Source organism: Pelobates fuscus, chromosome 4 (genome assembly GCF_036172605.1).
Source record: "Pelobates fuscus isolate aPelFus1 chromosome 4, aPelFus1.pri, whole genome shotgun sequence".
In the NCBI taxonomy this organism is placed as follows: domain Eukaryota; kingdom Metazoa; phylum Chordata; class Amphibia; order Anura; family Pelobatidae; genus Pelobates; species Pelobates fuscus.
In genome coordinates, this window is record NC_086320.1 from 374,251,174 (window position 1) to 374,272,474 (window position 21,301).

The window sequence follows — 21,301 nt, forward strand, 5'->3', positions numbered from 1 at the left end:
TGTGATAGTTACCTGAGTGACAATAGCATTGGATGTACATCTCAGAGACCCTTTGTAGAACATGCTGTCTTACGTCTTAACATTTCAAAGAGGGACACTTTCATTTTAGGCGATTGAGGAGCAGTGCTGTTCTGAGGAATGTTAGGTGACTTACACTATACGGATAAAAGTATCGGGACACACCTCTTAATAATTGATTTAAGGTGTTTCAATCAGACCCAATGTCTCAGGTGTATAAAATCAAGCACCTGGCCACGCAGTCTGAATTTAGAAAGATTTGTGAAAAAAAATGGGTATTCTGAAGAAATGCATCATTCGTGAAATTTCATCCCTGCTACATATTCAATGGCCAACTGTAAGTGGTATTACTGAAAAGTGGAAACTGCTCAGCAGGAGCTTAATGGCATGGATTTCCATGGCCGAGCAGCTGCATGCAAGCCTCACATCACCAAGTACAATGCCAAGCGTTGGATCTAGTGGTGGATAGCAACACGTCACTAGACTCTGGAGCAGTGGAGATGTGTTCTGTGGAGTGACATCACGCTTCGCCATTTGGCAGTCTGATGGTCGAGTTTGGGTTTGGTGAATGCCAGGAGAATGTTATCTGCCTGACTGCATTGTGCCAACTGTAAAGTTTGGTGGCGGGGGGATAATCATATGGGGCTATTTTTCAGGTATTACTTTCAGTGAAGGGAAATCTTAATGCCTAGCATACCAAGACATTTTGGACCATGCTGTACTTCCAACTTTGTGGAAACAGTTTGGGGAAGACCCTTTTCTATTCCAGCATTACTGTGCCCCAGTGCACAAAGTAAGGTCCATAAAGACATGGTTGGATCAGTTTGGTGTGGAAGAACTTGACTGGCCCACACAGAGCCCTGACCTAAACCTCACTGAATACCTTTAGGATGAACTGGAAGGGCGGTTGCAAGCCAGGACTTCACGTCCAACATCAGTGTGGGACCTCACTAATGCTCTATTGGATAATGGGCAACAATTCCCAAAGAAACTATCCAAAATCTTGTGGAAACCCTTCCCATAGGAGTGGAAGCTGTTAAGTTCCTGTTGGTGCAATGGTCAGGTGTCCCAATACTTTTGTCCATATAATGTACTAACAATTTATGCAGTTAATATGCTTAGAACAAAAGCAATGAATCTTATTTACATGGACTGCATTTTAAACACATGTATTGTAGTTTAACCCCTTAAGGACCAAGCTTCTGTAATAAAAGGGAATCATGACATGTCACACATGTCATGTGTCCTTAAGGGGTTAAAGACACATTACTGGGAGTATTATTGCTGTGGAGCTCTGTTATACACTCAGACACATTATTGGGAGTATTATTGCTGTGGAGCTCTGTTATACACTCAGACACATTACTGAGAGTATTATTGCTGTGGAGCTCTGTTATACACTCAGACACATTACTGGGAGTATTATTGCTGTGGAGCTCTGTTATACACTCAGACACATTACTGGGAGTATTATTGCTGTGGAGCTCTGTTATACACTCAGACACATTACTGGGAGTATTATTGCTGTGGAGCTCTGTTATACACTCAGACACATTACTGGGAGTATTATTGCTGTGGAGCTCTGTTATACACTCATACACATTACTGGGAGTATTATTGCTGTGGAGCTCTGTTATACACTCAGACACATTACTGGGAGTATTATTGCTGTGGAGCTCTGTTATACACTCAGACACGTTACTGGGAGTATTATTGCTGTGGAGCTCTGTTATACACTCAGACACATTACTGTGAGTATTATTGCTGTGGAGCTCTGTTATACACTCAGGCACATTACTGGGAGTATTATTACTGTGGAGCTGTGTTATACACTCAGACACATTACTGGGAGTATTATTGCTGTGGAGCTCTGTTATACACTCAGACACATTACTGGGAGTATTATTGCTGTGGAGCTCTGTTATACACTCAGACACATTACTGGGAGTATTATTAATGTGGAGCTCTGTTATACACTCAGACACATTACTGGGAGTATTATTGCTGTGGAGCTCTGTTATACACTCAGACACATTACTGGGAGTATTATTGCTGTGGAGCTCTGTTATACACTCAGACACATTACTGGGAGTATTATTGCTGTGGAGCTCTTTTATACACTCAGGCACATTACTGGGAGTATTATTGCTGTGGAGCTCTGTTATACACTCAGACACATTACTGGGAGTATTATTGCTGTGGAGCTCTGTTATACACTCAGACACATTACTGGGAGTATTATTGCTGTGGAGCTCTGTTATACACTCAGACACATTACTGGGAGTATTATTGCTGTGGAGCTCTGTTATACACTCAGACACATTACTGGGAGTATTATTGCTGTGGAGCTCTGTTATACACTCAGACACATTACTGGGAGTATTATTAATATGGAGCTCTGTTATACAGTCAGACACATTACTGTGAGTATTATTGCTGTGGAGCTCTGTTATACACTCAGGCACATTACTGGGAGTATTATTACTGTGGAGCTCTGTTATACACTCAGACACATTACTGGGAGTATTATTGCTGTGGAGCTCTGTTATACACTCAGACACATTACTGGGAGTATTATTGCTGTGGAGCTCTTTTATACACTCAGGCACATTACTGGGAGTATTATTGCTGTGGAGCTCTGTTATACACTCAGGCACATTACTGGGAGTATTATTGCTGTGGAGCTCTGTTATACACTCAGTCACATTACTGGGAGTATTATTGCTGTGGAACTCTGTTATACACTCAGACACATTACTGGGAGTATTATTGCTGTGGAGCTCTGTTATACACTCAGACACATTACTGGGAGTATTATTGCTGTGGAGCTCTGTTATACAGTCAGACACATTACTGGGAGTATTATTGCTGTGGAGCTCTGTTATACACTCAGACACATTACTGGGAGTATTATTGCTGTGGGGCTCTGTTATTCACTCAGACACATTACTGGGAGTATTATTGCTGTGGAGCTCTGTTATACACTCAGTCACATTACTGGGAGTATTATTGCTGTGGAGCTCTGTTATACACTCAGACACATTACTGGGAGTATTATTAATATGGAGCTCTGTTATACACTCAGACACATTACTGGGAGTATTATTACTGTGAAGCTCTGTTATACACTCAGACACATTACTGGGAGTATTATTGCTGTGGAGCTCTGACACACCAACAATATGGAGCTCCTTGAAATAAAAGAGAGACAGAGGGTCTTGGGCCCAACATAGGGACTGTCCCTCCTAAATAGGGAGAGGTTGTTATTGTGATTGGGGTAAATATCGCACAGATAGATTCATAGGGAAAGCTGGGTGTGGTGGACTTTAGTTACAGCACATCTGACGAGCTAAAAAAAATGAACACAATCTAATGAAACCCAGCCTAGAAACACCTTATAGGACATGTGTTTCCTTCTATTCTACATTGCAGGTCAAAATCTTGCAATGACCGTAATCCAGTGACGACACAGAGAAACGAGTAATGAATAATATAAACACTAGTAATGTTAGGGAATAGGATACATGTTTCCCATTATGATAGAAGATTAACCATGTTTTATTAATTCCGCCATGGACACTAAAGGTGTCATTAATATGTAGTTTCATAATGTCCCGCAGTTTATGTTGTTCGTGTGTCTTTTTATGTATGTTGTCACCATGTGTTAAAATGAAATGCAAAATACTTGTCTTGTTTTGTTTTTACAGGATATAGTATAAACATTTCTAGCTCTTCTTTTAGCTCCTTTGATGCTGAAATGCTGGACCTTTTAAAAATGTTTGTTTTTTGATGTGTTGTGTGCTCATTTTGTTGTGATTCCTGTGTTTTTTTTTATCTCATTTGAGATGACAAAACAGTTGCTAAAACAATTATACATTTAATATCAATGCAAATTGAAATATTGAGTTGAAAAAAAAAAACTAATGCAAATTTCACTTTTGGCACGTATGGCAAATACATGAATATCTCCAACCATTTATACCGTGTTATATATTAACATTATCTATACTGTATCCCTCTGGGTCTATGAAGCTCAGCCTTTTTTTATCATGTACTGATTCCCCTGCTTTTCTCACGTTATATATTTAATATTACATTGTTTTAGGAAGGTAACTGCGATGGTGGAATATTATTACAAACAGAGGATATTGAACTATGTTCTTTAAGCCAATAGGCATGTTTATCCTGCATAGAATGGACACAGTATTAGTGGTTATAAGTAACATAAATGCGTAGATATTCCCTGCAAATATTAATAGTTTGTATAAAGTGTGTGAAAACATGCTGATAGTGGGCACTGCAAAATTAGCAATGTACCTACCTAAAATGCTAAAGAAAAAAACAATCTGCATGACACATGTAGACGCAATAGTCTAGCTTTGTAAAGAATCCTATTAAGTTGATCATAAAACGTGGCCTTATAAGTCCTATCCAACTATGTTAAATAAACTTCTCCAGAAAACACAATTATTTCAAACTCTTTATTATAGCTGTGCTTTAATAATACAGACATGCTTGCAATGCCACAATAGCTCAAGCAAGCATTACAAAATACATAGAATAACGATTGTATGGCATTTTATAACATTGCACATTTTTCTGAGGCAATATATAATAAGAGAAGCAAGATAGGCCTTTCTTGGCTATGTTGAGTAATGCTTCAGCAGAGTAGTCAGACGTGTCCTAACATTAGAAAAAACTGAACTATATCTGAGAAACTTAGCGTGAGTGTGGTGGACACAGGTGTAATAAACAAGAGTTTGTGTGCTCAATATTACAATCATGTCCAGGAGTGTATCCATGCTATAACATGAAAAACCACTGGGATATGAATTATTATAACGTTGCTGCATTTAGCCCTATATAGTGTGAAACAAATATCACTGGGTAAGAAAAGAATAGGTGAAATCATAGCCTGCATCACATTATATAACAAACGTTTTGTTAGCAATTAAGCTCAGCCAGTGCCCGACAAATAATGCACAATGACCCAGGGAGAGTGATCACAGATGACTCACCTAACTATACCCTACCAGCCCTGAGCCGAAGTACAATCCAGCTTAGCTACCTCACACATCTCTCGCTGATCCTGGAGTCCGCTGCTAGGCTTCATCATATTACGATGGGTAAGGGATATCCGAGGGTGTAGGCGATGAGCATGGGGATGTCCCATGCCGATTGGTTGTCTTAGGATGGTAGAAGCTCTCAGTATGACCGGGCCATTGGGGACGATACAGTTTTTTAGGCACCTGCCTCCATTTTCCACACCAATGCCACTGCGTCAGGATCTCGCCATTTTGGCCAATCAGAACCTCCTCACAGAGATGCATTGAATCCATGCATCTTTATGAGATAAATTCAGAGTCTCCATGCAGAGCGTGGGGACGCTGAATGGCAGGGCTGCCTACTGTGCAGCACTGAGACAGGAAGCACCTCCAGTGGCCATTTAAGAAGTGGCCACTTGGAGGTGTCCCTAGAGGCAAAGTAAACACTGTTTTCTCTGAAAAGGAAGTGTTTACATAAACATGCCTGTAGGGAGCTATTATAATCACCAGAACAACTACTACAGCTGTAGTTGATCTGGTGACTATAGTGTCCCTTTAATTTGGCCTTAAAGCACTGCACCCAATCCAGGCTCAGGGTCCGCTCGCTGTATGGAGGCTTTGATGCGGTGGCCATCTTTGATCCACCAAGTGGTCTCCGGCAGATAGTAGAATATATTAGCAAAAACAATTAGTTCCAAATCCTCAGTGTCCCTTTGGTAGAGATGCCTGCTGCACTGAATTCTGCATGATAAGCCTCTATTTATGTGCAGTTTTAGCTGAGGTAAAGCTTGCGCTGGAAGGAGTTCATAGAAAACGTGTCTGGCCATCCTGTGAGTCAGGAAATCTCGATAAATGGCTCATCCAACATAATACTTTATTATGTAAAAAAATACATAATTAGCGGGATATAGACGCCTTGCACATCATTGCTTTGTACTGCATGTATATTTTCCTTAAAGATTTACAGTTACTAGTGGTCCTTCTACAGTAACGTCATCAACAATAAAAAAATAAACCAACTATGACATCTCTCAATAGTCCTTATCTACATTGAATCACCTGGAAGCAGGGATAATTTGCTTACCCAGAGAACTGGCAGTTTCTGTTCACCTTCAAGCATGGTATTTGACCCAAGAAAACATTTAATGAAAGGAAATACATTGAGATGATGATTTAGGCTAACTCAAAACCCTCTTTTCTCTTTTTGGAATGCTCTACACTTGATAATGTAAATCTCTGGGAAATAGGATACATCAGCAAATATAGAGCATCTTGCATTACTAAATCCATGAAAGAAGAGGAATTGTAACAAACATGTCACAGAGTTTTGTGGTCAGCTTGTTTTTCTCATACCTCTCTGCCTAGAATTTGCTGGCAACGTAACATTTAAAACCTAGCCTGGAGCATCTTCTGAGCCACGGCTGACCCTAATGGTACTGAACGAAGATCACTTTAAGTGAATTTGCCATAACTTGAAAACATTGAAGAATTTGGCATGAAACTAACGAGGACATCATGTCCATCGAGGGAACTTAAAAGAGTGAAAAAAGGTAAGTATTCCAAACTTCATCCCAAAATACACTGAGACTTTTTGTCTTTCTCTAGTATCATTGGGAATATAAGGACTAAACTAACATATTGAAAGTACCTGTTTATTATAAAGTAGAAATAATTACAGAAATGATTCAAACCATTAAATTAATTAGACATTATGGCCTGTAACAAATTGTTGGAAAATCTGTTGTAGAAAAGATTTTCCGCACTCATACACATTATACTTTATAATGCAACAGAGACCAAGCACCAGATAACATCCAACCTAATCAATGGAATCTCACAAAACAAGAAATAATTAAATATAATGCAACGTTCTTAGTAGCTCTCCTTATTGTGAGTGTGTTGTCATCTTTCCTATATATATATACATTTAATTGTTTTACCGTACATTAGCCTCTGCTCCAAGGGTCATTCTTTTTATACCTCTCACACGCACTGCTCTTTGCTCCTTAGCCCCTCACCCCTTGCATCTGTATTGGGAATTCACCAGAGGGCAGGCGAGAAGACTGGTCAAGCAGCAGCAGAACCCAAAGGAACTTGGAGCAAGCATGCATCTGCTGTCAGGTCAGTGGCACCTCTTGATGCTACTGGGTATGCATCTTGCTTAAACATTCCATACTGAGGGGGGTAAAATATGAGGTTTAAAAGAGCCCTGAAGAATTACTTTTTAAATAACAGAATAAAATGGGGTGAGCTTCTCTATTGGATAGGTCATATGACTGGTGTAACCATGGTGGATAATGACCCAGCTGGAATATTACGATCTACTTCTGCAAATCAAGGTCCATCAATCCTTGCTCAGTCTCAGAAGTATCACTCCTTCAAGATTTACACTCCTACTTCTCTGAAAGAAATTTTCAGCAAAAAAACAAGAAACTTCCCTTCACAAACTAAACAAAGGATCATGTATGTCTTTCATGGCTACCTAGTTGTAGAAGAGAGATGCTTTTCTTCTCAAGTATAAATTTTCCCGTCAACTTAGTGATGATTCGACAAACTAAAGGCCATGACAACAGATATCAAGAAGTCAAGACAATGACTGAACATGATGTGAAAAGCTCAGCAAGAGGTAGTTAATATTTGTATCTGAGAATGTTTATCTAGAGGAGTAAGAGAAGCAGATCAACAACAGAACATGGTGAAGCCACATCTTTACTGTAATCAGAAGAGCCTGATAATGGCAACATTGGGAAAAGTATGTCAAAATAGTCACAACCATTGTAAAGGCTAGCATATATGAAAGTTACTAAACCCATGGACAATAAGAGCTCTGAGCCATGGACCATAGGCATAATATGAGCCCTGGATAGTAAACACAATATGAGCCCTGAGACATTTAAAAAATATGATCCCTGGACCATATAAAATATGAGACTCGGATCAAATACACATATAGAGCAATATAGACAATGAGACCTGGCCCATATAAACGATATGAGACCTGGGCCATTTAAACTATATGAGACCTGGAGCATTTAAACAATATGAGACATGGATCATATACAAAGTAAGAGACCCAAACCATATATATATAATATGGGACCTGGATCATATAAACAATACGAGCCATTGGACCATATAAACGATATGAAACCTAGAGCATACTAACGATATGAGACCTGGAGCAAATAAACGATTTGAGACCTGGAGCATATAAACAATATGAGACTTGGATCATATAATAAGTTAGAGACCCAGGCCATATAAATAATATGGGACCTGGATCATATAAACAATACAAGCCATTGGAACATGCAAACGATATGGAACCATGAGCATATAAATGATATGGGACCCGGAGCATAAAAACAGTATGAGCCCTGGAATATACAAACAATATGAGACACGGATCATATAAAAAGTAAGAGACTCAGACCATATAAACAATAAAAGCCATGAACCATATAAACTAATTAACACATGGACCATGAAGCAATATAAGCCGTGGACTATGCGAAAAATATGAGCCCTGAGTCATATAAACAAGACGAGCCATGGACCACAATAAGAGACGCAGCTCACAGGCTTTCTCCAATGTATAGAGACTTTTGTTCTCCTATATTTGGATAATTCATCCAAACTCCTTATGATTGTACATCCTGAAAATAACAAATTCATTGAAACACCTTCCATTAAATTGCACCCTGATGTTTATATACTCATATCATCTTTAAAAAAAAAAATTATACATTTAAATGTGAGATTCTTACACTTTGTGTGCACCAATAACAGGTATATGTATTGTCTTTAATTTTTTAATTTGTAAAATGTAAGATATTCTGTAATTATAATGAATTATCATATACATGAGCGCATTTACAGTCTTTATATTGTGAAAAGTATAATCGATCATGTAGTTATTTACATTTTTACCCCAAACATGTTATTATTTTAAAAGAAAGATAATGACATGATGGGCGTTGAAGTTATGGTGCCAAATGCCCTAATAAATATGTACAATTCTATTCAATTCATTTAGAAACAATAAATCAAAATCAGCAAATAAGATAAAATCTTTGGTAAAAGTCAGTTCCAAAAAACTATTGTTAATTGACAGGTTATGTGAATTAGAGCCTTATGATGGGTTTCCAAGAACTAAAAAACTGAGACACCCCACACCCAATCCAATTTAAACATGAAATTTAATATGGTGTATCAAGCACTATGGTGGGTTTGACAACCATATTTACTTGTACCAGTTTCACAAAAATATTTTGTGTCACTGTTTCGGTAACAAGTTAAAGTAAGATTAGGTTCTACAAAATAATAAGGAATACACAGTATTTTTGGCTTTAACAACTTGCATAAAGGAAAACTCTAAGCACTATAGCCACTACAGCCAATGGTATTATTACAGCCCATTTGACTATAACAGCGTATTTAGTGAATATGGCATATTGTAACATCACAATTTATTGCACTGGTTACAGTGTTATTTCATCATCACAAAATCCATCAAGAAGTGAGGAAGATTATGTACTTTAGTAACTCATTGTTTCTGTAGTATCATCCTTAGACAACCTAAATGATCTCCGTCCACCTTGGTTTGTTCTTCATCTTCAAAATAATTCACACACCTAAATCTAACATGTTCCATGTTGAGGGAAGATCTATTGAAACCGTGAAGAACATATGTTCTCTCCTTCCACTACAGAATGTAGTGAGGTCCACTGCTCAATAACAAGGACTCAGTGAGGTCCACTGCTCAATAACAAGGACCTCTGAACTGTCTTCCTGATGGGAAGACATGGGTTTTGTATTGACACATAAAGCTGTTTTATGTGACAGTCTATAATAAAGGCGTATGTGTCCTTTTTGTGACCATCGTTTACACCTTTAGTTATGTGCCAGGATGGATCTTACAAGAGCAATTCATTACTTCAGGGTTTAAATTGGCCAAGAAGCTGTGAATTTGTTCATAATTACACTATCCTTTAAGGATACAAGCATGTCTCTGTAGTCTGCATTGGGAAAATCCTGCTTGGGATTTCCATGTGAAGGAATTGAAAACTTTGGAACTTTGTTCTGCACGTTCTATCAATGATACACGTTCCATTGGTGGAGCAAATTCTGATGCAGTCTGTGCTGAGCACTTTCTTTTCGATTGTTCACTTTTTTTTTCAATTGTTCTTCCATTGTGTTAGAAAAATCAGTGACTGCTGATGATTAAACTTTTAATTAAAGGAATATTCTATTACAAAATAAGAATAACAATTTAGCCAGTAAAACTCCAAAGAAAATATGCATGTAGTCTGAATTGTATGTTATCTTTGAGAGCATATGAAATCTTGGCTTGCTATATCTGCAGCTACTGTAGCCCTCCTCTTCTTCCCCAGCCCAGACTTTCTGTGTCTCTCCTATCATAGTCTGTATTAAAACTAATTGAGAAGTCTTTGCAAGACAGGTACTCTGTGCAATGACCTGCTTCCACAGAGCTAAACAGCCCGGAACTAACATGACCGAATGTGTAAATGACAGGCTGGAAGGTGTAACAAGGTTCATTTTTAAAAATGCTGATTTCTATTGAAATCAACACTTTTATAAAATAAAAAATAGGACACACTTTTCACACATAGGGCACTTCAGCAAGATGTATGTGCTTCATGTGATTGGAGTGTTTTATGTATTATATGTATCATGTCACAATTCCCTGTGCCTGCCATCATTTTGGATGGGGTGAGCTGGCCACCTGTTGGAGCCCCTACCATATATTAGTGTTAGGACAGGGAACAGATATTGGGATATGAAATTATATTACATTACCTACTGCCTGTTAATTTGCAATGGGCCGAGGGCAGGAGGGAACGCTGTGCTGACTGGTGTATGGATCTATTGTTTCTTCAACACTAGATACAAAAGACTGGACATTGAGCCTTTCTCCATCTCCTCAATGCACCAGCAGGGAAAATCAAATCAGTATCAAGTATATGATGTATGTGTGAGTTTGTGTTTAGGTGTGTGTTCTAATATGTGCATATATATTATTACATATTTAACATGTTGTTAATAGGTTGGTGTGTGTCAAGTTATGTATATGTTAATATGTTAGCCATGTAATTATCTATTTATGTATATGCGTTTTATATGTATACATCAGCAAATAAAAATTTTTCAATGGGGGTTAAATAACTTTGATTACAACTGTATACATTGATCAGGCACAACAGTAAAACCACTGACAGGTGAAGTTAATAACATTGATTAGATCGTTACAATGGCAGCTGTCAAAGGGTGGGATATATTAGGCAGTAAGTTAACAGTCAGTTCTTGAATTTCATGTTTTGGAAGCCAGAAAAATAAGCAAGTGAAAAGTTCTGAGTGACTTTGACAATGGCCAACTAGACTACTGGTTGAGAGCCTCTACAAAATAGCAAGTTTTTTGGGGTGTTCCCTGAATACAGTGGTTAGTATTTACCAAAAGTGGTGCAAGGAAGGAGAACCAGTGGCCTGTTGTTGTGGTCAAGGGCACCCAAGCTTCATTGATGCAAGCAAGCCCATCTGGTCCGATCACACAAAAGAGCTACTGTTGCTGAAAATGCTGGCCATGTAATGCTGGCCATGATAGAAAGGTGTCATAACACACAGTGCATCACCGTATGCTGCATATGGGGCTGCAAACCAGTCAGAGTCCCCATGATGACTCCTGTCCATTGTTGAAAGCACCTTCAATGGGACAAAGGCATCGGAATTGGACCATGGAGCAATGGAAGAAGATTTCCTGGTCTGACGAATCACGGTTTATTTTAGATCCGGCGGATGGCCGGTTGTATGTCTTTTACCTGAGGAAGAGATGGGAGCAGGATGCACTGTAGGAAGAAGTCAGGTTGGCGGAGGCAGTGTTTTTGCTCTGGGCAATGTTCTCTAGGAAACCTTGTAACTGGTTAATTCTGGGAAACCGTGGACTGGAATGTGGTCAGATAATTATTTGGTCTTTGTGGCTCATTCGTGATCCCTAGGTGTGAAAAGATGAATATTCTAGGATTGGATGGCAAATAACATGGGTAAATCCTGTGCTGTCATAGCACTGGTTCTAAAATGGTTAGTTCTACATGAAAAATTACCTTCTGTAGCTCAGTTTATATGAGGGGGAATATTAGAATATATTCTTCAATCAGCAAAAACATATAATGCACAAATTACGATTGGTGTAGATTAATCCATTCAGTCTCCTGTGATATATCTCCCTCAATGTTATTATTCAAGCATGTTAAAAGATAATGTAATATAACATATAGATTATACTCTACTAGTTACATTCCAGAGATGTTAATGTATAAATAACAAAATTTCTGACCTTACACTTACTTTTATAAATTATGCAAATAATGATATATGTATATAACCAGAAAAAACACAAATACTGTTTAGGAACTTTTTGTTTTTGGGTATGTTCAGAAATACACATTAAATACAATACAGGGTCATATATTGAAACAAATACAAAGTGAGCAAGTAAACATTAGCACTGTATTACAGACATGGTTGTTTCCTGGTACAAAAACGCAGCTCATTTCAGTGACTCCATGTTGGTAATATTTATGAATTCTTTCTGGATGCATGCGTCTCTGAGTGAGATGCCGAGCTTCGTGTGAGAAGGCTGCTAGGTTTACTGGAAGGATGCGTCTCTGAGTGAGATGCCAATCTTTGTGTGAGAAGGCTGCTAGGTTTAGTGGAAGGATGCGTCTCTGAGTGAGATGCTGAGCTTTGTGTGGGAAGGATGCTAGGTTCGCTGGAAGGATGCATCTCTGAATGAGATGCCGAGCTTCGTGTGAGAAAGCTGCTAGGTTTACTGGAAGGATGGGTCTCTGATGCCAAGCTTCGTGTGAGAAGGCTGCCAGGTTTACTGGAAGGATGGGTCTTTGAGTGAGATGCCGAGCTTTGTGTGAGAAGGCTGCTAGATTTACTGGAAGAATGCGTCTCTGAGTGAGATGCCGAGCTTTGTGTGAGAAGGCTGCTAGGTTTGCTGGAAGGATGTGTCTCTGAGTGAGATGCCGAGCTTTGTGTGAGAAGGCTGCTAGGTTTGCTGGAAGGATGCGTCTCTGAGTGAGATGCCGAGCTTTGTGTGAGAAGGCTGCTAGGTTTGCTGGAAGGATGCGTCTCTGAGTGAGATGCCGAGCTTTGTGTGAGAAGGTTGCTAGGTTTGCTGGAAGGATGCATCTCTGAGTGAGATGCCGAGCTTCATGTGAGAAGGCTGCTAGGGTTACTGGAAGGATGGGTCTCTGAGTGAGATGCCGAGCTTCGTGTGAGAAGGCTGCTAGGTTTACTGGAAGGATGCGTCTCTGAGTGAGATGCTGAGCTTTGTGTGGGAAGGATGCTAGGTTTACTGGAAGGATGGGTCTCTGAGTGAGATGCCGAGCTTTGTGTGAGAAGGCAGCTAAGTTTACTGGAAGGATGCGTCTCTGAGTGAGATGCCGAGATTTGTGTGGGAAGGATGCTAGGTTTACTGGAAGGATGCGTCTCTGAGTGAGATGCCGAGCTTTGTGTGAGAAGGCTGCTAGGTTTGCTGGAAGGATGGGTCTCTGAGTGAGATGCCGATCTTTGTGTGAGAAGGCTGATAGGTTTGCTTCTATGCCATAACAAGGAGCAGAAAGTAAAGTACTGAAAGTTATATGGGGTGCAATAAGCTGGAATGAACACACTATGGGATCATTTCCAATGCCATTCTTACGATTTACCCACAAGCCACTGTTCATTAAAATGAGTGTTAATGTTTGCAACTAGTAGATGTTTTCATGCTACAAAATATCACTGCTTGTTATTGGTAATTCCCGATTGAAAAGAGTTTTGTTGTTCAGATGGGTTGGACATCATTATGATTTTCAAGCTCCTCTGGGAACAAGACACAGTATTGGCTATGCAGTTAATGCTATGTTGCTTTGCACCTTGTATGTGTGATCATTTCCTTCTCATGGTGAATTTACTTCTGAATTTAAATTTTTAGTTGACAGAAGCAGATTCTTTTGCAGGAATCCTATGTATTATGTTTGTGTAAATTAGCAAGATGCCCGTTCACTGCTGATGACAACCACTACAACAGTGTGTTGCCACAACAGACCTATTTCACTGTACAGAAGGCACGGCTTCAAAAATCTCTGAAAGTCTAAAGTTGCAAAAAAAAGCTTACTTTTATCTCTAGAAATAAATGCCTTTTGCATGAAAAAGTGAGTTAATTTCAATTATTTTGTGTTACCAATTAAAGCTTCGAATGTAGATGGTGAATTCTAATTTTTTCAATATGTGAAAAAGTTAAATAATAATTTTCACATGGATGACCAGTCATATATATATATATATACACATGATTATAAACGCAACATTTTGTTTTTGCCCAAATTTTTCATGAGCTGAACTCAAAGATCTAAGACTTTTTCTATGTACACAAAAGGCCTATTTCTCTCAAATATTGTTCACAAATCTGTGTTAGTGAGCACTTCTTCATTGCCGAGATAATCCATCAACCTCACAGGTGTGGCATATCAAGATGCTGATTAGACAGCATGATTATTGCACAGGTGTGCCGTAGGCTGGCCACAATAAAAGGCCACTCTAAAATGTGCAGTTTTACTGTATTGGGGAGGTCTGGGGGGGTCTGAAAACCAATCAGTACCTGGTGTGACCACCATTTGCCTCACACAGTGCAACACATCTCCTTCACATAGAGTTGATCAGGTTGTTGATTGTGGCCTGTGGAATGTTGCTCCACTCTTCTTCAATGGCTATGCGAAGTTGCTGGATATTGGCAGGACCTGGAACACGTAGTCATATACGCCGATCCAAAACATCCCAAACATGCTTAATGGGTGTCATGTCCGGTGAGTATGCTGGCCATGCAAGAACTGGGATGTTTTCAGCCTCCAGGAATTAGGTACAGATCCTTGCAACATGGGGCCGTGCATTATCATGCTGCAAAATGAGGTGATGGTCGTGGATGAATGGCACAACAATGGGCCTCAGGATCTTGTCACGGTATCTCTGTGCATTCAAATTGCCATCAATAAAATGCACCTGTGTTCGTTGTCCATCATATATGCCTGCCCATATCATAAACATATCAGCAAACAGCTCACCCACACTACGCCATACACTCTGACTGCCATCTGCCCGGTACAGTGAAAACTGTGTTTCATCCGTGAAGAGAACACCTCTCCAAAGTGCCAGATTCCATTGAATGTGAGTATTTGCCCACTCAAGTCGGTTACGACGATGAACTGCAGTAAGGTCTAGACCCTGATAAGGATGACGAGCATGCAGATGAGCTTCCCTGAGATGGTTTCTGACAGTTTGTGCAGAAATGCTTTGGTTATGCAAACCGATTGTTGCCGAAAGTCTTTGAGTTCAGCTCATGAAAAATGGGGGTAAAAACAAAAGTGCTGCAGTTATAATTTTGTTCAGTGTATGTTGAATTATAGTAGTTATTTTTTTTCATACCTAGATAATATTTGTTGCTTTACCAACATTTTGCCCCGTGCGAAGCACTACTAGCACAGGGTTCTATGATCTGAAATCTGAATAATGACTAATTGAGTTTGGCCTCAACAGGATATGCAGGGAAAAAAAGTATTTGATCACATGCTGATTATGAACGTTTCCCCACTGCCAAAGATATGATCAGTGTATAATTTTAATGGCGGGTGTATTTTAACAGTGAGAGACAGAATAACAACAACACAAAATATCCTGAAAAACACATGTCAAAAAGTTGTACATTGGCTTGCATATCAATGAGTGAAATAAGTATTTAACCCCTCTGACTTAGTACTTGGTGGCAAAACCTGGGTGAGGTCAAATGTTTCTTGTAGTTGGCCACCAGGTTTGCACACATCTCAGGAGGGATTTTGTCACAGATCCTCTACAAGTCCTTAAGGTTTCGAGGCTGACGTTTGGCAACTCAAACCTTCAGCTACCTCCACAGATTTTCTATGGGATTAAGGTCTAGAGACTGGCTAGGCCACTCCAAGACCTTAATGTGCTTCTTCTTGAGCCACTCCTTTGTTGCCTTGGCTGTGTGTTTTGGGTCATTGTCATGCTTGAATACCCATCCATGACCCATTTTCAATGCCCTGGCTGAGGGAAGGAGGTTCTCATCCAAGATTTGACGGTACATGGCCCCTTCCATCATCCCTTTGATTTGGTGCAGTTGTCCTGTCCCCTTAGCAGACCTCCCCCCCCCCCAAAGCATAATGTTTCCACCTCCCTGTTTGATGGTAGGGATGGTGTTCTTGGGGTCATAGGCAGCATTCCTCCTCCTCCAAACATGACGAGTTGAGTTGATGCCAAACAGCTCGATTTTGGTCTTATCTGACCACAACACTTTCACCCAGTTCTCCTCTAAATCATTCAGCTGTTCATTGGCAAACTTCAGACAGGCCTGTACATGTGCTTTCTTGAGCAGTGGGACCTTGTGGGGGCTGAAGGATTTCAGTCCTTCACGGCGTAGTGTGTTTTCTTGGTGACTATGGTCCCAGCTGCCTTGAGATTATTAACAAGATCCTCCTGTGTAGTTCTGGGCTGATTCCTCACCATTCTCATGATTACTGAAACTCCACGATGTGAGATCTTGCATGGAGCACCAGACTGAGGGAGACTGACAGTTATTTTGTGTTTCTTCCATTTGCGAATAATCGCACCAACTGTTGTCACCTTCTCGCCAAGCTGCTTGGCGATGGTCTTGTAGCCCATTCCAGCCTTGTGTAAGTCTACAATCTTGTCCTTGATATCCTTGGACAGCTCTTTGGTCTTGGCCATGGTGGAGAGTTTGAAATCTGATTGATTGCTTCTGTGGACAGGTGTCTTTTATACCGGTTAGAGAGTGCTCCTATTCTCAGCTCGTTACCTGTATAAAAGACACCTGGGGGCCAGAAATATTGCTGATTGATAGGGGATCAAATACTTATTTCATTCATTGACATGCAAATCAATTTATAACTTTTTTGACATAAAATTATAGACTGATCATTTCTTTGTCAGTTGGCAAATGTTCAAAATCAGCAGGGGATCAAATACTTTTTTCCCTTACTGTATGTGAAGCTGTCATACTGAATATTCAAACATCATTCTGTTATCAGGACTAATAAAAATGTTCTAAAATTATACTACTTTATATCACATGATAATATGACATATTGTGCAAAATCTGATTAACTGTGCCAGCATTGCCTCATATTTAACCAATTATCTTTCTTTGTTACAATACACTCTTTTTGCCAGTACAGATGTGTCTTGGGAGACTTTGGGGGCTGAAGACGTGGGTTTGGGTCTTTGATCTCTACAGTTGATGGAAGGGGCAGAAAGATATTATTAGTGTTTATTATTTTATTTATTTATTTTTTTAAATTTTACTTTAGGCAGCTGCTTCTCAAAACAGCCACCAATTACTGTATACTGTCAGAAGGGGTTTTAAAAAACATAAATTTGCTGCACACCCCTCTAATACCTCTGTAGCATGGCAGGATAGCATGTTGAATACCTGGATGTGCAGCATGTGCGTGTCTACTGTCAGGGAAAAGACCTGAATAATATACTTCAAGGTTTCCAGATTAGAGAATATCGAGCGCTCAGGAAATCAGACACGCAGACACAGGTTGTCCGTGTAAGTTGATTTCTGCAATTTAATGGGAGAGCAAAGGGTTTTGTGCAAAAAACAGAACAGTGTCTACGTAATCAATAACTGGTAATCGAGAGCATAACGTAACAGCTTGCGTATTCTTCTTATCTATGAGTATGGGGGCATTGCGGTCAGATTGTTCTTAAACACAAGACACTTGGTACATAACAATTCCACGAAAAGTATGTTAAAAGTACATTCCACGAATAATGAATTGCAGTTTAGATATATGTTTCACTAAGTAGTCCTTCACACTATCCATGCTTTCATTTACATCCTGGAGAACATCAGAAGCACACGGTTAGATGGTACAGAGGAGGTGACATAACATTGCAAGGTCGGGATGCGTCAAGACATATCTCCACCTCTGTGTTAGTGCAGGTATCACTGAGAATAACCTTTGGGCGAAGTCCCATGTGTTTCCGGAACCTAGAAACACCCCTGTTAGGCACCCCTTATCTCTTTAGTTAATTACTATTTTTCTCTGACAGTCTATCCCTAATATGTACACACTGTGTTTAGTCTAGGTTCCCATCTTTATGCCAATACTCCCTGTTTTGTTTTGATGACTTCTTTTAGACCACTCTCCTTTCCTGTCAGTCCCCGTTCTCTTTGCCATCACCCTTCTTTATGCACCAATTGGCATTAGTTGTCTAATCTCATTCTTTCTTTTTGCAAAACCATCATTTCTCTTTGCCAGTCCACATGCTCTGTCTATTCTCTTTGCCAGTCCACACGCTCCTACCTGTTCTTTTTCCCACTTTATTCAGTTTTAATCACCCACTTTTCATGTCCAGCCTTTTCATGCCCAGCTCTATAAGCAGATTGTGGCAATGAATGCCAGGAATTAGCTAATAATGTTCTATATCACTAACACTAGTCTCTTTACCAGTAATTATTTTGTCTCCACGACAAGGGCCTATGCATTATGGTGTCCTGGGGCACACTAATATCCAAACTCCATGTAAGAATCTGCATTGAGCAGGAATCCACTTTGAGTCATGTTACATGATCCACGTAGCTGCTGATCCTGCTTACTGTTAACACATATAACCTGTATAAAGTGGCCCTGGCTGCTACACATAGAACGAGAAGAATGGAGAAGGGAGAGCAGCACCTGTGGGATAGTACGGGTCATTGTGAGCCCCATAAAATGCTTAGAACTTAGAACTTATTGTTCCTATTACATTTGGCCCAAATTGTGTATTTTGTAAATACTCTTTCATTCTAAGGAATTCTCTTGCTATTTTGATAATGGTGTGATAAAGCATCCACTTCCTTAATGATCTAAATGCACTCCCTAGGGTTATCAAAAAGTTAAAACATTATCTTACATTCTACTTATCTCTGTTTTTGTGTTATTGTAACTCTGAACTCCATGGTCCTTTGCTAGCTAGGGCAAAATGCTTTTTTATGACGAAGGTATTCCTTCTGTTTTGGCTATCAGGGAGATTTTAGAGGACAGGGAATACTTATGTAAGCAGTATTTTTTTGTTTGTTTTCTCTTCTTCTTTTTTATTTTTTGTTTAACATATAATCGTACAGTATTGCTCCAGAAGAAATGAAAATAGAATAAAAATAGACATAGCTAATTATACGGGATATATCTTACTGGAGTTATACATTGCTAACATATACTATTAAAAATTTAACCAGCTCTCACCTCAATTCCATTGCAGGAGACTCGCTCGATCCACATTGCTGCTTATACCGTTATTTGGAATCCACTATACTGTCTTCGCCTTTTCACCCGAAAATGTTAGCAAGCGGGAGAGGCTGGTGTTTGAGTTGGGTCTCGGGTCTTTCCAGGTAACTATTTGCAGCTATAAAACATTACTAAAATAAAGTGTGTATTTTAAATGTTAAAAAAATATAATAATATTTTTCTTTTTCTTTTTTGCCTAGGGCTTTGTTGTTGCGATTCTCTATTGTTTCCTAAATGGAGAGGTAAGATATCTTTAATCTTTGCTTTTTTTTATGTTTTTTCCTTTATGTTTTCATGTTGAAATCATAATTATTCATCTCAAGCTCATGCTGTTAACATAAGAACGTTTTATTATTTCTACACTATTGCGAGCTCTCTCTTCAGAAGGACTCATGAATCTGTAATCAACGTGCTTTTTTTCCCACTACACTTTAATTAAAGGGGCATCTTAGATCATAAAAGTACAAAAATGCATCTCACAAAGCAGTGAGCAGAGAAACAAAACATCCAGCTATTTTTTTCATACTGGATGCACTTCTTTTGAAAAACGAAAGCCCAGAAATTTTTCAGCAGCATATTTCCACACCATTGACTTCAAGAAGATAGGAGATAGAAGCACATAGTTGTACAGTTCCCATTAATATATGCACAGAGTTTTCACAGTTAGGAAAACGAGATGTTCATACATGAGCAATAGAGCAACAAGCGTCTTGCCCCTAACTTTGGGGAAAAATGATTAGGCTACACCTGACGGTCTGATCCTTCTCTTTGAATCTTTGAATCACCTGAAACAACATCTATGATCTTTAGCGTAAAGGGTCACTTTTTGCTTAATGGCAGAAGTGATGGTGATTTAGAGCATCCTAAGTCTACTCTCAACTCTGAGATTGTCTTAGAATTGCAGCAATTTATACAAATTATATAGCTATAAGCCATCCCCACAAAGTGGCCAATCAGCAGCCTGGACCAAGAGTTCTGAGTTGCCGGTGGTAATTTTGCCAGACCCACCACTTATTGACTTTGCTCCCAGGAGAAAGTGCTAAGCCGTACTCAGACACTCTCAGAGCAACATCTGGTTCTAATTGGTGGAACTGCTCTTGTAGATAAACTCTTTTGTAATGCTGTATGGTATTAGAGTTTAATCCTGATAAAGGACAGCTGTCAAACCTATTAAACACTAAAAAGGGAAAATTTTAAAAAAATAATAATAATTAAATGCATTAAATGTTTTAGTTTTTTTTGGGGTGCATAATTTGTGTAATGCATAACAAAAGTAGGAGATCATTTTATTCCATAGTTACCGTTCACTATATTAACTTCAACTCAATTCATTTTTGCTGAATATTTTATGTATATAGATGTGATCTTGTGCATATCTAATGATCTCATTATAGTCCAACACATACATATGTGATCATTTTGTTCTCACACATATGTTGTTGTTGTTTGGTCATCTTGCACACATGCATAAATACGCTTTACAAAGGATTTCATATTTTTGGATAAACTTTTAAAGTTATTTTTCAGAATGTCAAAATATCAAAAATATGATATATATATATAAAAATATGAATATGTAAAAATAAATCAAAATATTAAAACATTTGTCTGAATATTAAATGCATTTAAAAGTTTATCCAAAAAAATTAAATCGTTTGAAACGCTTAGGCAAAAACATTAAATCGGTGGCATGTGTATTCTCATCTGTCGTAAACATTTTGCTGTTTGCTCACTCATGCAAATTAAAATAAAAACGCTGCATTCATATATATTATTTTTTTTTATATCTTACCGTCCATACATATCTCTGACGTTGCTTCATAACCTCACCTCACTTCCTGTGATGTCACAAACTAGCAGTTTTTGAACTAA

At 39.0% G+C, this 21,301-nt stretch overlaps 1 protein-coding gene across 3 annotated transcripts in view; it reads left to right on the plus strand.

Moving 5' to 3' along the window:
- ADCYAP1R1 (ADCYAP receptor type I) overlaps nt 1–21,301 on the plus strand; it is a 233,279-nt gene that overhangs the window by 209,135 nt on the left and 2,843 nt on the right. For all 3 annotated transcript variants that reach the window (XM_063452737.1, XM_063452739.1, XM_063452738.1), the window contains exons 14-15: nt 19,404–19,533; nt 19,630–19,671. In XM_063452737.1, the coding sequence (XP_063308807.1) occupies nt 19,404–19,533; nt 19,630–19,671 (172 nt within the window). The remainder of the gene's footprint in view (nt 1–19,403; nt 19,534–19,629; nt 19,672–21,301) is intronic.